This window comes from Nyctibius grandis, chromosome 15 (genome assembly GCF_013368605.1).
Source record: "Nyctibius grandis isolate bNycGra1 chromosome 15, bNycGra1.pri, whole genome shotgun sequence".
Lineage (NCBI taxonomy): Eukaryota > Metazoa > Chordata > Aves > Nyctibiiformes > Nyctibiidae > Nyctibius > Nyctibius grandis.
Window position 1 is genome coordinate 4088517 of NC_090672.1, and position 17985 is coordinate 4106501.

General features: G+C 36.6%; 1 protein-coding gene across 2 annotated transcripts in view; it reads right to left on the reverse strand.

Moving 5' to 3' along the window:
- Positions 1–17985, reverse strand: part of TBCD (tubulin folding cofactor D) — a 129019-nt gene that overhangs the window by 34235 nt on the left and 76799 nt on the right. For both annotated transcript variants that reach the window (XM_068413043.1, XM_068413044.1), the window contains exons 21-27: positions 17632–17749; positions 16121–16181; positions 14554–14576; positions 7608–7639; positions 5780–5842; positions 5274–5350; positions 2871–2952 (exon numbers count right to left, since the gene is read on the reverse strand). In XM_068413043.1, coding sequence (XP_068269144.1) covers positions 2871–2952; positions 5274–5350; positions 5780–5842; positions 7608–7639; positions 14554–14576; positions 16121–16181; positions 17632–17749 — 456 coding nt within the window. The remainder of the gene's footprint in view (positions 1–2870; positions 2953–5273; positions 5351–5779; positions 5843–7607; positions 7640–14553; positions 14577–16120; positions 16182–17631; positions 17750–17985) is intronic.

The window sequence follows — 17985 nt, forward strand, 5'->3', positions numbered from 1 at the left end:
AGAGAAAAAAGCCAGGAATTTATCTATGTATTTCTACTGTAGTCTTTATCATAGACTTAAGAGACAATACTTCCTTTACCAGATTTTTCAGCTCCTATATTAAACTCTTCTTTTCTGCAGTACTTGGTTTTTCTCTGCATTTTACAGCTTCTAAGAACAAGCAAGACAGCTGCAATAAACACAACTCTCTCAAAAAGGAGAAAGGTGGTCTTATTAATTGATTTCCTGAATATGCACTTTTTAATCCTCAAAGAAAAAGAACTGGAGATCCTACGAAGATTACATAATTGTGCCATTGCTTATTGACATCTAAGATTTAAATGATTGAGCAATATTTGCTAGAGGAAGAAAGAATAGTTACCATAAGAAACTACACATTAATCATAACTCATGACTGCCTTTTTTTTTTTTTTTAAATCCTTATGCAAATGGCAGGCCTCAACTAGTTCCTCACATCAGGAACTAGTGCCCTGTCCAGAGGTTAGCAATACCTTCACATTAAGCACATCTATTATTTAAAAATTTCCAAACCACTGGAGTGTAAGAAAGAGTCTTGAGGCCATAGGAGGATGCGATGCTTGCTTAGACAGCAAGATGATCTTAGACAGTAAGACTATGAGAGTCTCCCCTTTGATTGATGTAGATTTAAGATTGACATTTAACCAAATGACATAAAATTAAGACATGACAACTAGCAAACGAGCAGCTCTTTACTTATAACTACTTAGTAATTATGCTAGCAAGGGTAATGCAAATGTTAATATTCTTCTAAGAGTCTTCAGCTTCATAAAACATCATGGCCTATGAAATGCCTACAATATTAATTCAACACAACCCATCCTGAAAGAATATTAAAAGAGAAAGTCATCAAAACCAAACCAGAACACATTAAGACAGAAAAAATAAAACAAAGAAAAAGTGAAAACAAACAGAGGCAAGTGATTCAATAAAACTGCAGTCATATAGGGACAGATGCAGAATGTGAATCACTGAAGTATCTTTGATTTGTGTTTTCATTTTAATCTGTCAAGCCATAGTGAAACACTGGTTAAATTTTACCAAAACCTTTTTTTTCCTAATCCCTTTAATCATGTTTAGACCTGCTTTAACTGACTTATCTAAGGCACCTGCATTGTCATTGAATGTCTTCTGCCCTGTAGCTTCCACACATACATGCATACAGCAGACATTATGGGGAGGATTTTTAGTAGCGGATTTCAATCCCACAACATACAGAATTTGATGGTCATGAAATATATAGTTTTTACTGGCACAGAGATAAAAATACACATTTTTTTCCTTTTAAAAGATGCTTGCATGTATAATGGCAGTTTTGTCACCATGCATGGAAGAGGCTTTAGAGCAGTACAAGTCCAAATAAAAGCATAATCAACACAGAGCTGACTAGAGATTTTTTAGAACAGAAAAATTTCCAACTCACAATTCTATTCTCTAAATCATTCCAGAAAGTCTAATAAAAAATTTTGCCTGTATCTACAAACCTGACTCTAATTATGTCCCTAGACCATCATGGCTACATCGCCATGACTGCTTCAAGCACAAGCCAGGTGAAAAGTTAACCTAGAACCCAGGAAAAAAACAATTAAGCTTCACAGGCATCTAAAGGAGCACAGCATCAGAACAGCCGCAGCCGTCTGTTGCATGTTCTTCCAGCAGATCATCTCTCCCTCTTGATTTTGACTTCTGGCTGAGTTTTCTAGTCCACTTTTACAGAAGCTTGAAACGTCATCCTTACATAAAATGTAATCCATTAATCTTTCAACTCATTTTTAGCCACTTTTTGATTCAGTACTGTCTCCTCCTGCCCAAAGTATTCTGGTTTTACAAGACATTACCCTTTCCCAAAGTTGGCTCTTTTTAATCTTCCCCAGTACCATATCACATCTTCTCATGCTGCCCACAAAAAATCAGGCAGGCAGTGTCAGCCTACGTGAAGGAAAGGGCTATTTTTGGAATTACTTGTTTGAGAAAAATATAGAGATTTAGCAATATAGAAAATATTTTAAAATGAAGATAGGCTGCTTTTACATATCAGCCATAACTTCTCTGGGGCATGGACTGCATGTTACTATATATATGATAGTTTTCAGGTTCATTCTGGGAACTACTGTAACAGAAATAAAGCATAAGGTATTCTATTATCTGATCTAGGAATTACTTAGTAATAGCAAAAAATAGGAAAATAATTCATTATTTTCTTAAGTATACGTAGCTTTGCTGTCATATTTAGAAACACAAAAACATAAATGTTGTTATTCTTAAAATATCTCTCTGTACAATCCAGCGATCTGTCTCTGATGGACACAACACAATTCGATACTTGAAAGAAAGGTCCAAGAAAACCAGTATAAAAACGTACGTTGATTCATATGCCCCTAACAAAAGTTTAAGCCTACTCCTGTACTACTGATCCAAATCCAAACAGATGAGATTTCATATGTGCATTTATAAGAACTCTCTGTGTCCAAACAATTCTTCTTCTTTAAGTCAGCCACAATCTTTGGCATACAGTTTATCAAAATATGATGTGAAAATGTCTCACTTCATTACAATTTAGGATTTGCCACACACACATATTTTCTGCTTCTCTGTTTTAGAGTACGGAATAGAAAAGCAATCTGTTTTTCCTAATATTCATTATTACGGTACCTTGTATTCACCTCCAGTCTAAACAAAGCAAAACCCCTGAGACATTTCCCAGACTTTCAGTTGGTTTTACCATTCTTCCTGAAGTATTTTAAGGCCCTTTAAAATCAGTGATGCTCCTCCCCATTCTATCCAATACCTCTAAAGTGCAAGTTAGGTCCAGCCCAGTATTTTCTGCCTCTACTGTAAACATGAGTCATTACCCTGTAGAGCTGGATCAGCTTCTCCCTTCTCATTGATGTAATATTCATTACACAGCGCAGCCAGTGCAGAGACTGCAGACTCCTGTAACAAAGACAAAACTGTCAACTTGATATATTTACTAAGGTCATACTTTATAACTGTGCTTAGATTTAAAAGGTTAAGGAAAAAGAGAGCGGATGTTTTTTAAAAAATCATTCTCTTCAGCTACTGGCATTTACTTTCTTTTCATTTCTTCCCAATACTGATTTAAGAACAGTTGAACAGGAAACTTATGTACAAAAAAAACCCAGATTCTACTCTTATTCCTTCAAAAGCACCAGTAAGCTAAATTAATATTTAAGACATTAATAGTAATGTATCAACTGTATTTTCAGTTCAGTTGAAAGACCTCCAGGATGACACAGTATTACAGAAGTCATTATTTCATCTTTAATATATTGATGCCCGATTGATAGAAACAAACCGCATTTCCCCAGAAAGCTATAGAAAGGAAACACAGAAAAAAAACATGGACTGAAGGTTATAAACAAACCCCCAAAATATCCAGTATCACAATCCTTGTGTCTCAGTCTTAATTGGTTTAGAAAAGGATCAAAGGTTGTGTATTATGCCTGAACCTCCTAATCTTGAGAGTGGTTTCAGTCACCGGTATAGAACACGAAACTAATACAGCTGCTATTTCAAAAAGCATCTATCAAGTTTTCTCATAAAATTCATGGTTGAATTAGACTTTTCAGCTAATAATATAATGCTGACCAAAATTATAATAAATTTGAGAGCGTACAAAAACTATGCACTGTTCACTCCATATTAATAGCAATGATACTTATTAATACTCATGTTCTCTGGGTACAAGAAATCTTAAATGATAACACAGGAATCCTGTACAGCCTGTTCATTCTACCCTCAAAGACACCTCAGATTTGTTCTCTATGCAAAATCAAGGACTTGAAAGAAAATTAGTATCCATCTAAATAACATTCTAACGACCACAGACCTTATAGTAGCAAAATATACAGAATTATCTATTTGTTGTAGATCACAGAACAGTTTGGGTTGGTAGGGACCTTTAAAGGTCATCTAGTCCAAGCCCTCGGCAATGAGCAGGGACATCTTCGACTAGATCAGGTTGCTCTCAGATCCTTCACTTTCTAAAGAGAATCATTTTCATCTTAAATGCATGAAGTTACATTGGAAGACTATACTGTATGTCAGGAAAAAAAGACTACTTTTCAATGTCTTAAGAATTGCTCTTAAAATTATCTCTCTATAAAATATATACAGAAATCAAGGGAGAACTGACATTTACTAAACATACTTTGCTCAACATTAATTAATATTAACCAAACAAGTCAAAATTCTCTAAAGTCTGTAATTAATTCTTCTAAGCTTGGTTTAGAAGTTCCAGTTATAAGACATACAGACTCTTTGAATAAATTGCTAATGCCAAAAGAATATTCCAAGAATTCAAATTTCATCTTTTAATTTTTTTCAGTAATTTGGATACATTCTAGTCTACTCTGTCTTCCAAGGAAGACTTTAAAAGATGAGCTACCAGATACTTGCAATGGCTTTTTATCTTGGTTTTAAAAACTAACAAAATGAACACAATATGTTATATTCAAATTGTCTCTGTGATGGCTATAAGCTCTAATTAGGCAGACAAGAATTGTTTTTATAATTTGGCAAAGCCTTTAAGAATGCAACACCAAACTGTCACATATTACTTGAGAAAATTAAGGCAAATAACTGGAGGTCTTAAGATCACGTCCATAAAATAGCACGAAACACATCCATTAATGGATTTAATATGCAGAATTAGAGGAGCTCCAGAGCACAGTAAAAAGGATTTGCAACAGAGTTTAATGGAAAATTGAAGCGTGTTGTCCTGAGAACTCTCACTGATCACAGCAACATTCTCACTGTTAACAAACACACCCTCAGGACATCAGGCCTGAGGACATCATCCAGAGCTGCTTTTTTCTCACAAAAGTTCTCTGAAACTACCAAAATCAACATATCTTACACATATTACAGGTACACACAGAAGCAAAATATCATATCAATGTAACCACTTAGTCGACAGCAAGTAGCTTCAAGCAACCATCAGCAACTACTCACCACCAGCCCACTGTCCACGCCAGCACCTGTCAATTACTTTGTCCAAATGTAGATACAAGAACAACCCTTGTGACAGCTGTTCATGCATTAATCAAAACGGTCCCTTTGAATTTTGAGGAATTCAATTTGTTTTTTAAAAATAACCCTTCTTACCAATCTAAGAAACAAACAGTCAAGAACCAATTGGATTCCATGGAAAATAATAATCCACCAACGGAAAGCAAAAATATTTCTAATTCTGTATTTAATGTGACGACATGAAGAAGGAGGAACTATTGTACCTTTACATGCTGTCGTGCAGTGCTTGAAACAAGAGGGAGACTTCTTAGACTGTCATTTATTAACCACTGCCAGCCACCTGAAATAGTAAGGAACATAACTGGTATTAATTTTTCTTACTTTCTGAACATCACCGTTCTCCGTTTTATTTTTTGTAAAGACCAGCGGTTATACACATTGATGTATTTCCTTGGGTTTCCAAAACAAGGTTGTGATTCTCAATTAGTGTAGCTACTCTGGTTTGTTTTACAACGTGCATTGCGCAAACAACGCGCCTGGTGATGCTCAAAATTTGACAGGAAAAAAATATATTAGTAAACAGCTACGAAACAAATCTTCAAATAGTATCACCATTTGCTGCAGTATTTGTGTATCTTCTTGATTTTTTTTTTATTTATTAAGCCACCCAACCTCACTGATCTTGCTGCTTTGAAAAAATAACTTGTTAATACTTTAGCTTAATGAATAACTACTAAGGTAATGGAAGGTTATTTAAAATATGACATACCGATTATTGGATCTCCTCTAAATGGCATTTTTGATAGTGACAACTTTTCAATTAAAGTGCACACTGTAAGAAAATAAATTTGATAACTGGATAAATACAAAAAAATGAGAAATTGCAGCAATTTTGAAGATATAACCACATCAAGTTACATTAGCATTAATTTTAAATTGAAGAAAATTTGCAAATAGAAGCTCAAAATATGCGAAATTAGAAACTGAAAGGAAATCACTTTTGTGATTCTTATGTACAAAAAAAGCTACTATGCAGTAACTGGTCTCTGACACAAGTTACTTCCATCATTCGTGCAAATCCATTGTTTGGTGGTATGTTTTTCCCCCGCTGCCATTTAAGGTCCATATGCACATACTGGCCACCTTTCTGTTTCCATACCAGTCTGTAAATGGCTATATAGTATCGTTTACAGTAAACCAACTGGGACAAGGATAATACTACAGCCAGAAAAAAAACCTATTCAAATATATATGAAAGGTTTTCCTACTTCGTCTCAGCATTTTTTTGGACCTTCAGGGAGCGGTATCTGTTCACTGCACAGAGCGAGGAGCTATAACACTGGATGCAGTTTTATTTCCTTTGAAATACTCCAGGCTCTGTACACAGTTCATCATCTTCTTCATTTATAATCGACTTACTGGGCTCCAAATCTACTCCTGAATTCAGTCCTCACTATGGTAATGTTACGCAGTCAGGCTCCCTGTGCTCAAACTCCACTCAATATTGTATGCCAGCTTCTTTGTTCTAATATTTATTCACAGACAAGGTTAAGTACCTTGACTAAACCCAAGTCTCTTAGGGTTCCTCCTTAGTTCTCTACGCTTCTTTTATGCTCTATTGTGGTTGAGACCATCATCTTCATTAGACATGCAGGCAATTTGTGGAACATTTTCAGTTCTTCTCTTATTCCACCTACACAGTTGTATCATGCCAAAATGCTGTCATTTGTACTTCTCCAATACTATGAAATACTCAGCTGCTTAAAAGCTAAAACATACTAAAAAAACCACCTACCTATTCTTTCAGCCTGCATTATCACGTCACAAGACTGTAAGCTCATTCAAAGACTGCAGAAATCCCCTTGCCCCCTTGTCCCCTTCTATTTGATCACCCTTCCATCTCGGTACTGAAACTCCTTCACCCACTAAGTTTGGATGGCTTCACATCTTCAAAGGCAGAGTCTGCTATGCAGCACTTCCTTCGTTCAACCCAGGAGCAGGAAACTCAAGTTGGCATCGTTTCTTTACCCACCCAGGCTACCTGGATGGATACTCTTTCCTACAGTGTCCTTCCTTTTTACAGTGGTCCTGTATATAACAATCTTTAAAATCCATGTGAACAACCCATCATCTTCTCCGTGATACCACCCTTTCCACAAACTGTTCTTTATATGGTCTTTATTCTTCACCTTTGAGTACACACGTATGATGATAAAATCATTAGTTACACGATGGCATCTGTCTTAATGGACAGATCGCATCCCTTCTGGAGAGGAATCTGAGTAAAGCAATGAAGGAAGTCAGCTCAACCCTGAAGAAAGTTCACTGTGTGCAACAACGGAAGGAGAAAATGTGTGACATAAACCCAAGAACTAGCTCCAACTCTTACACAAACAGGGTTATTCACAATTGTGCTGGCAACCAATGTTCTGATGTACCTGTCTTCTGACTGGCCTTCGAACTTTGTATCGTTTTAATTACTGTACCTACTTTATTTATGCATTCAACACAATATATGCAAAACGAACTGGAAAAAATAAACAGAAGAATTCATTACTGCACATTTTCTGCTGTCACACCACAGCTGTGATACTTACCAGCTGGTCTCATCAGTTCTCCACCTAAACCCCTGCAAAGCAAAAACGGAGCCTTCAGAGAATATCCTACCACAAGCAGTCCGAGTGCATGGCCTAGTGAGAAAAAAACCCTCAAAACTATTTCAGAATGAAAGCAGATCACAAAACACCTGCAGGTTTGTATTTGACCAACTCTAAAATACTTCTTTTTAAATCAAGTTGTCTTGACTTCAGCCTGATTTACACAAAACCTTCCTGAATATTTAACTTTCTTCTTGCAAAAATGCAGTCCCAGTCTGCCTAATTTTTAATGTGAATAATAAAAGACTGACAAGTTCATTCTGCTTTTCACTTGCTTCAGAAGCATTGCAAACCTGTGGGACTTGCCACAGGACTTTTCAGTCATACAGCCTCTACGAGCTTCTGACTTCCACCACTGAAAAGCAATTACATACAATGTTTTAACAAAGTCTTCATCTCTGGAACATTAAATAGAAAATTCCCTTATTAGTTCCCATTTTCACAAACCTTAACTGGTTTACTTTCCTGACGAAGTTTTTCACCCTTCTCTCTTCACCCTCTCCTTCCCTGCTAAAGCCCTCTCCCAGGTGATTTTGCATTCACCACCACAAGCGAGGGGGTAAAAACTTCCAACACATCAGAAAAGGGAGAGAAACAAATGCCTCAAGATGCTTCAGACCCTCCTGAAGTAAGCGTGTGTTACGTAAGGATGGTCTCACCAGCTCAGACCTCAGGCTCATCCAGCCCAATTATCCTGTCTGAACATTGATGTGGCCAGTGACAGCACTAGGAGGAGAAAGTCTGAACTGGGCAGAAAGTGGGGAGAGGGAGAAGTATCCTGGAAATGGCAGGGCTCGTTTCCATTCTTTAGCCTCTCTTGTCTCTGGGCAGAGAGATGTTTCCTCACCCCACCGAGCAATTTCTGCTGGTTCCATGGGTATCCCCAAGGTGCCGGGAGCACTGCTTGGGGTGCTCTGCTCAGTGTCACCCTCTGTGGCTTAATTTTCCCATTTTCTGAACCTTTGACCCCTGCCCTTCCTTTGGATACTTCCTCCCTCGGCTCCTTATTCTTGTCTCCCTTCACTTCTGCTGGAATATTTCCTCCCTGAGGTGTGCCAAACCCTTAATCACCTGTTTGTATGGCCATGCTCTGGCAGAAACTCCCAGCAAGGGGGAGGAACAACAAAGGCTTTTTTGTTTATTTGCTTGGGGTTTTTTTTTAAAAACCTTTTCTTCCCTCCTCTCCTCCTCCCTCCCCACAATAAAATTAGTAGCTGTGCTCAGAAGGCAAACTTAGCAACCCTAACAACTCTCAGAACTTTGTTCTCCAATTTATCCTTTTATATGAGCTTCAAAAGCCTAAACATTTTAAACAAGTTTTTCCATTCCCTACAAGTAGGTGCCTCTTGTAACATGCACTGGGTTTTTGACTGCTCAACATTTTCATTGGGTTTTCAGGTAATGCAGAGACGCCAGCTCCACAATATTCTCATTTGCCATAGATCAGCACTTCCTTTAATTGGGAAACTTTTGCTTTTGACAATCAATATATGAAGCTCAATGTAATTATCCACAGTTCAGTTTATCATTGTAGGAAGCAAGCACAGATTCCACATCCCCATGCTGATAAGGTCTTTGTATTATCTACTCCACCTTCCTGCCATGTTGTCTGCTCTCCAGCTTCTAAAAAATTTAAATTAGAAAACAAAGAAGTGATGCAAGGAGTCGAGACAGCAGCAAAAATAGAAGAATGATGTGGCAAGGCTTGCTTCCTTTTCAACATTTCTTTTCCCTTCATTTTGCCCTCACCCATTCCTTGCCTTTTGTCTGTTGTCTTACTGCAAATGAGTATAAAATAATGATGATGTAAATTTGTTTGGTGTGCAACAGAGTCTGCTGATGCAAGGCTTCAGATACGGACTTCTGTTCAAACTACAAAGCAAGAACTGAGTCATAAAGGCTGCTCTTCTCCACTTCTTCACACTGCCAATAAGGAAGTCAGGCCACTTAAAGCTACTCTTATGTAAATAATTTGACAGCTATCCCTTCCTTTGGCATTACATCAACTCAATTTAATTTCAGAGTTTAGAGCTTCACTGAGGATTGTTGTCCCTGTGCAAGAATGAAGAATGGTGACAGTGATTTGCACAGTAAGATTTCCACGTAACACAGAAACTATAAATCTGTCTCTGAAGGCACCGCGATACCATGTGTTCTTCTCTGCAGAACTTTTCAAGTTTTTTCTCACCTAGGCATCACAGTATGTCCATCAATGTATCTCAATTTTTTTCCCCTTTCCACAGCTCATACATATTTCAATTTTATGAACTGAGAATTCTATCATAATCCTAGATCTTTCCTCAGTCAGTGTTTAGTTTGTCAAACATGATGCACATCTTTCTATTCGCTTTATCTCGCTCTACAGTATTTCACTAAATTAAAAAGATACGGATCTACCTAATTCAGAGATTCTGAATTTTGCTGTACAGTCAGTATTCTCTCTTTTTTCTTCCAAAGACACATCCGCAAGTTGCATCACATTATTAGATGTACCTGTTTCAAGGTTTAATTATTAATTCAATTTGATGCAGTGCCCAGGTTCCACGAGCTCCTAAGCATTCCTTCCTATGCTCAGTTCCACAGCAATGCTGCTCTCCTAGAAACATCTTATGATGAGTCACAATTTATTTGTGGAAAATATAATGAAAATGTAGAACCGATGAATTAAGCTTACTGACCTAAGAATGCTGGTATCTATTTTAAAATTATGTAGGCCTGAATCAGAACCAGTGACGGTGTTTTCAGTGCAAACAGAAGTTCCAGGTACTTTTGTGGATTTTTTTTTAATTATTATTTAAAACCTGCTGTTTGTGAGAAGTTCAGAATTCACCTTTAAGATTACAAAAATAACAGCAACTGAAGCTGTTTAGAATTGAATAGCATATACGTTTTCATAAAAATCTGAATCTGAAGTTAAAACTACTGGAATAACTGAAGAAATTAAATTGCAAATACTCAGTTTCCAGGAAGCTAAGAATACCTGCTGAATAAGTATTTTCATCTCCATATGAATAGTAAACAACTATTTTCCATGGTTACAAATAGGACTGAGGCATCTTAAAAGGTCCAGGCTGTACACTTACTGAGCTTTGGAAGCACAAAATGGATTTATCACAGGATACCCCGAGGAGGAAAGAGATACTTCTGAGCATTGATGAAAAAGCCTTTGTATTTAGTAAAGCTCTTATGGTCATCCCTTGAGGATACAGAGACTAAAAAGCTGACAAACACCTATTTTTAGGTTACTGTAAATTCATACGCTGACCAAACACATTTTGTATTCTATTCTAACACCAGAAGACTACAGGTGAAATCCTGGCTCCATGGAAGTAAGAGTTTTCCTAGTGACTTCAGTTAGTGGCAAAAGAATTTCACCTTGTAACTCTTCAGAACATAGTATAGCATCATCTCCTAGAACCATCACGCTACTGGATGCAAAAAATAATTTAAACTTGGAAGAACTGTTAAGATGAGCTTTGTTGCAAGGCTGGAATTATTTGCTGATTAAGTTAATATGCCTAAAAAACCTCTCTTACGTAGATGCCTGCCAAGAAACACATTTGCCCTGAAACCATCAAGATTAGTTGCAACCTTTAAGGTTTTTTAAATGAGATGAGTTTCTCTTTTGCCTAGCACCTGTCAACACCTACGGGCTACCTTACTCTTTTGAGTCAACTTTGAGTTGAAAGTCTGAAGATGACAGTCCAACTTACACTGGCTACTATTCTAAAAACCTAAAATTGCTCGTCTCACCTAGCTGACCGTGTAATACACGCAGCCAGTCTCTTCATATGTTACAAGAATGAGATCAGAGCAAAACTCAGCACGCAGCACATTGCCCTGACTGAATCACCCGGTGTGGGAGTCGCTAACAAACGCTGCGCATCCTGTCGTATCCAGCTCGGATGGGAACCCTGGAGGCCCAATAAACAGAACATTTGCTGAAATATAGAAGCGTAGTGCAACAACCTGGAAGAAGCCCAGCATATCTATCTGCAGCACTTCCGTATCCGTCCCTAAATTATCTTGTTACCCAACTCTGTATATTAAGATTTATGTTATCAGACTCAGAACTGGCTACAAGAAAGGAGGTAAAAAAAATCCTGAACATCTGTTCAGCTGAATATTCAGTCAAGAACCTTACATCACATGATGCATTTTTAAAGAATCTTAACAGAACTACTATTCAAAGTCCTTCAAGGACTTTTCATATTGAGAACTAGAACAAGATCTTAGATGCACTACAGAAAATATCTGCTACAAAAAAAAAAGGTTACTAACCATGCTGGTTCAGTGGAAGCGTAATATAAATCAGGCTGACCATTAACACCATGTTTAAACTGGCAGACTGACTTCCTATCCCAGGTAAGACAGCTTAAGGCAACAGATGCCACAAGTTTTTGTCTTAGGTTTTTATATGTAAAAGTAATGTTTAAAGCAAATAAAATACAGCTCAATTTTTATAAATCTATAACCCATATAGCACAAAACAGGCACAACGGACAAATACTCTGTTTAAGCAGCATGGTTTGCATATGACTTGCTATAACTAGAGCCTATTTAATACAGAAAATCAAGCTCACTACACGATCCTCAAATGGAAGTGCACATGCAAATGCTCAAACCAACCAGCTCCTCAAGACAAACTAGTGCATCCAATGTGTCAGAATCAAGACTAATGGAAGGAAGTACACACTGATGTGCCTGGACTTGCATCCTCCTTTTTCAGTGTACTATGGTAAACCCAGAAAAGGACTGACACAGGAAGACAAAGATACTTGCATTTTTAAAAAAATGTTAATACAGTAGAGGACAGGATTTTCTACATTTAGCATAAACAAATTTGATTGCTTCAAGTATACTTGAAATTGAGAGACTGTGCAGTGTAACTCAAAACTTGGACTGCGTCCTGTCTGAAGGATGATTCATGGCCATCATTCAAAATCAGGTTAAAGACATTACAGGATCTGGGAAGCAAAGTAAGATGGTTAGTTAAATGAAGGTCTCCATTACAGCACTTCGGCTTTATCTTTTTTGACTTGACATACTTATGGATTCAATGGAATCCCAAGCATTAGTCAATCAAGAAATTCATAACCCATTTCCCAGCTTAAAATTTATAAATTACAACTTAAAGAAAAAAATCACAGCGTTTTTACACTTTACTTCCTTTTCCTTTTCTCACAGGCCAACGCAATTTCTGAGAACAGCTTGATCAAAGCACTAAAATCCATCCAGTTCACAAAAAGACAGCTATTTTGTTGCCAGAAGTGAAAGCAAAACACCTAAAAAACAGTTGAGACATGTGGCCTGATGCTTTTTGCTAATGCAGTTTAAAAACTAGAAACACAAATAACACACACAGGTTTTCAATATTCCTACAAGATGTTGTTACACTGAAAATTCCCGGTAGCAATTTCTCAAATGGAAATCTTTGGAATATTATGTGCAATAATTACTCATCACGAAACAAGTTTGGCTTGTTTCACTAAATGCTTGCCCAGCAATACTCAAATTGCTGGTTTGTTTTTATAACCTAGTTTATTTTTCTTGTCCTACTTTAAAATATTTTATGCATACCAATATTTTAAAATATCTATTATAGTAGACATCTCTGTCTCAGCCTAAGTATTAGAGTAAACAGCAGTGAATCAATTTTGCTTGGAGTTGAATTAGAAGTCTTATCTAGAATGAAAACATTTCTGTAGGCATCTTATAAATACCATTAAGTGCAAGAAGTGCACATTATGACAAAAACAAATTACACCCAAGCTCCACCCTGACATTAAAGAATTTATGGGAGCCAAGACAGCCACCCACAAAGACACTAATATACAGTATCAGCATTAAAACCATCCACCAGTACAAGCTAACTTTGGAGTACAAGCTTCACATCAGTACGTACAACCCTCAAGAAGTAAATTTTAACATTTTTTCAGAAAGTTTCAGGATACAAAAACATATTAAAATTCTTTAAATTATAATTAATAACTACACAAAAAACTACTTATGGTTTACTGTTTTCAGATATGTCATGTGCAAAGAATTGAACTAAACGTCCAAAAGCTCAAACAATTTGTCAGTTAAAGCAGAAAAAAAAACATTATTTGCATATACAATCGTTAGGGAATACAAGTCATTATGTTTTGATTTCCTTAAATTTAGGAACAAACTCTGAAGTCATATCAGTTTTAATTCACATTTACTTAATAGTTACTTAGCCAAACTCCCTTTATATCCTGGAAGCTTCAATACATAGGAAATGAAAAACAACTCAGCGAAAACTCATTTACATTTTCTTTGGCGTAAAAGTTGAAAAATTGCGTTGAAACTTTTGTAATACTCCTGGCCTACTCATTACACAGGATGAAGAAAGTAATTCTAGAATTTAGATAGAAGCTCCTTTAAAAAATAAATAAATAAATTTTGGACTCATTAACTTCTTAGTTAAAGGTCATTTCTATAGACCTACTTGAACTATACAAGTGCTATCGTACAGGTGAATAATGGGACAGAAATGCATTACACGCTGCTGAAGCCATGGCTTAGCGAGCATATTCTGTTTCACATTCTTTCCTTTCTTTAACTGTCTCTATCACAGTCTTGAGACCAGTACTTACCACTTTCCCATTAATCTAACATGCCTGGGAGTTGCACTCTCTAACCACCACAACCATTATAAAACGCCATCAGCCTCTGTCACAGGCAGACGAAGCCAAAGGAATGCATGTGCTTGCATCCGGATGAACTGGGAGAGACTGGCCGTCTGTGGTAGGTGTAACTAACTTGCACAAACCAAAAAGGCCCCTAGGATCCTACCGTTTTCATTACTTCTAATTGATACTTTTCAATATGAAAAATAATTTTTTTGCATCCATTTTCTTACCTGTACAATTGACGACTGCAAAGCTGGAGGGTGGGGGAAAAGCAACAAACATTCATATTAGCAGAGTTTGTTTGATACAAGTGTTTTCATTTTTACTCCTCACATGCAATGTCTGTATGTTGTGAACTATGCAACACTTTGGATCATTTTAAAAATAAAATTCAAAGGAAAAATCTTTTTAAAAACCTCTCTATATCCATTTGAATTTTACATTCAAAGAAAAATCAATTCAACACGTTCATAAAACACTAATTTTCTTAATTCCAAATCCTAGCCGCTACTGCACATACCCTGGAAGCTAGTTTGGCTTTTAAAAATACATTTGCTTTCCACAGTTGCCCTTTTAAAATGATGATATACTGCATTGTGTGAAAACTGAAAGTAACTTTGTGAGCTACCAATTAACGGAAAAAATTACAACAAAATTTCAAATGTGACTGAAGAATATTCTCTCATCGTTAACATTACAGTAGGCCACCTTCAAAAACGAGAGATTATCAAATTTCTCTACAGTAAAAACCCAAAACCCCAGATTTTTAAAAAGGAGGAGTTTACACCAACTTTGCAGATTAATTATCAGAACAGACAACAGCAGAAACTGGAAAATATGGTAACAATTTAAGGCTGTTGTAACAGTACAGATACTGCTGATCAAGCGTTCAAGCATTTCAGCATGAGAAAGTTAAACACGGACGAAGATGCTTTTTCAAGCAGTAGCAGCAGCTTTCACCTGTGCACAGAAGTAAGCAAGCACCTCTGTACTTTAAAGCATGAGGAGTAAATGGTGGAGCCTGACAGCTTTAGCACATCAGAACTGGGACTAAAGGTACTACAGATACTGCAGAAAACAAGCAGGAGCCTGAACGCTGAAGTATTGTCTGTTCCATAAGCTGAAGGAAATGGGAGCCAAAAGAAAAAACCAACAACATGGGATGACTTAAAATTTAAGGGACAAGTGAGGCACAATTATCTCCAGAGAATCATTTTAAATTGCTATGAGCAGGACAAGACTTCATTTGTCATCAGTAGAGATAAAGACAATGCATCAGCTGAAATACAGAATATGACTTTCAAGGTCTATAGAACAGGTAAATTATGGATGCAAGGATTTAGCAATGAAATCACAATAAAGTAAAAAAAAAGAACAGAAAGGACAGAGAATGGACTGACTAATTGAGCATGGTCACATTCAGAGAACAGCCATACATCTATCTGCAAGGCCAGCCAGTACGTACAGAAAGGGAGAAGGAACAGAAGGGACAAGAAAACCAAAGCAAAACCCCGTGCAGTATTTCAGAAGAGTAACAGGCAGCATCAGAGAAAGCGGCTTAGCTAAGAAGCTGGCAGAACAGAAAGGGACCAAATACAAAATTGTACTGGAGTAAGACATGTGGTCAAAGACATCCAGCTATCAGTCTGCACCGTGTCTCCAAATTCCTGTTTGTGAGATTGTTTACTTCTGGCAAGGGGAAGAGGAAGGTGGAGAACAGCTGTCTTAATTGTAAATGTTTGTTTAAAAATAATACAACATACCAGGTTAAAAGATATATTTATACTTGCTACAAACCTCTTGATGGATTTGCTTAAGTCCCTCCAATGATTTTTCATTGAAATAATATGTTATAGATCTGTAAAGGCATAGAAAACTTTTAAGACTTTTTTCCTAATCATGCTATAAATAATTTTTCTTCCATTACTTCATTATACTTTCAAACAGAAAAACAACCATTTGATTTCCAAATTATGCTCAACAGAAACGTGCAATATTTAACTTTAAATAGTGCAGCAAACATCATAATCTAAGTTCTTTCCTTATCATGTAGCAAACTCATTCTTAAAGGACTGTAAGAAATTAGTGTCACTTACTAATAACATCACAGTCAATAATACCCCAATAACCCTTCTCAGCTCAGTTGTATTTTTGGACTCCAACACTTCTGTGATTTTTCCATCAATTTCAAGTATTTCCTACTACTAAAAAATGCTCTGTATCTTTTTCTCTAACTTTTCAACTTACCTTTTTCTTAAGATAAACACAAATTCTTTTGATAGACACTGCTGGCAAACAGAATTCCTATTTGTCAATAATTAAAGCCATAAAAATCAGTGCACACTTTAGGTATCTGTTATTTGAATTCATATCAGTATATTTAGCTTGTACAAACAATAACAACATTAAATTTGTTAATGTCACCACTTTAGATATCTCTGTATGACTGCATCAGAATGTTCTCAGAAGTGAAATAAAAAAGGTTAATCAGAGAGTAATTATCCAACATTTATAACAAAAATGACCCAGAAAATCTGTCTGGTTTTTAAAAATATATTTCTTCAGTGTACATATATCTATGAATCCTGCAGAACTGTATTTATTTTCAAGTGAAGTTTGTACTCTGGAGTCTTGTTTTCCGCTGCCTTGACCTTAAACAGCTGCTCATCCTAATTCAAGTCACGCTAGTACAAAACGCTACTGCTAACATAACTTCCAAATCTGAGTTTTCGCAATGATTTTCAATCATTTTTCACACATGATTCTTGTGAAAGAAAGAAAAGGTAAATGACCCATTTCTTTAATCACAACATTAAAGCGAAGACATCTTCAAACAATTCTGTCAATTATTCTGGCTCCATCACCTATATGTAACACGTGTGTGTACACACACATACACCCATATGTATGTATCTCTGGACCAGCATTCAGCAGCAACAATTGAATCAGTCCAACTCAACAAGCTACGTGAGGAGCTGTTTCTCCAACACTGAAGACAAAAGACCGTGCCCTCACCAGAAAGACAGCACACTTATGCAGAAAGGGGTTTTAATCTGTATTTAAATGATAACTTGAAACTCTCCAAGTAAGGCAGAAAATGATCTCACTTTCCTGATGATGAATTTAGACTTCAGTTTATAACATCACCGAATCAAATCTGAAGGCTTGGCACGACTGATCAAAACAAACAAAAATTCAATGGAAAAGAAGTTCAGTAAGATGGAGATTTTCATAATTATACTCAGGAAGTTTTCAATAGACCAGACATGAAAAGAAAATTTACAGTCAAGATAATCTTGCATTTATACCTATTATTCTCTTCTGCTAGTTTACACAGTGCATGGGTGATCTCAGCACAGGCAAGAATTGCCCCGTGGCGTGTGTGCAGATCTGAGCCCACTGATAAAGGTAGAAGTCTTGGCAAAACTGAAAGAGATTAAATAATATACATTTTTTTTAAACAAAGCATAGTGACAGATCACAGTTCTAAATGTAAATATGTCTGCCTAGAAATAACATGGGAATACAATTTCTGGAAAGTCAGGCCAATATATCCCGGCCATTTTGTGAAAAAGGAGTTTTAAAAATCTAAGTAAATTCTGACAAAGCATACTAAACCACACTAGGAAATTTTGTACTCACAGCTAGCTCCCTGTTTGGAG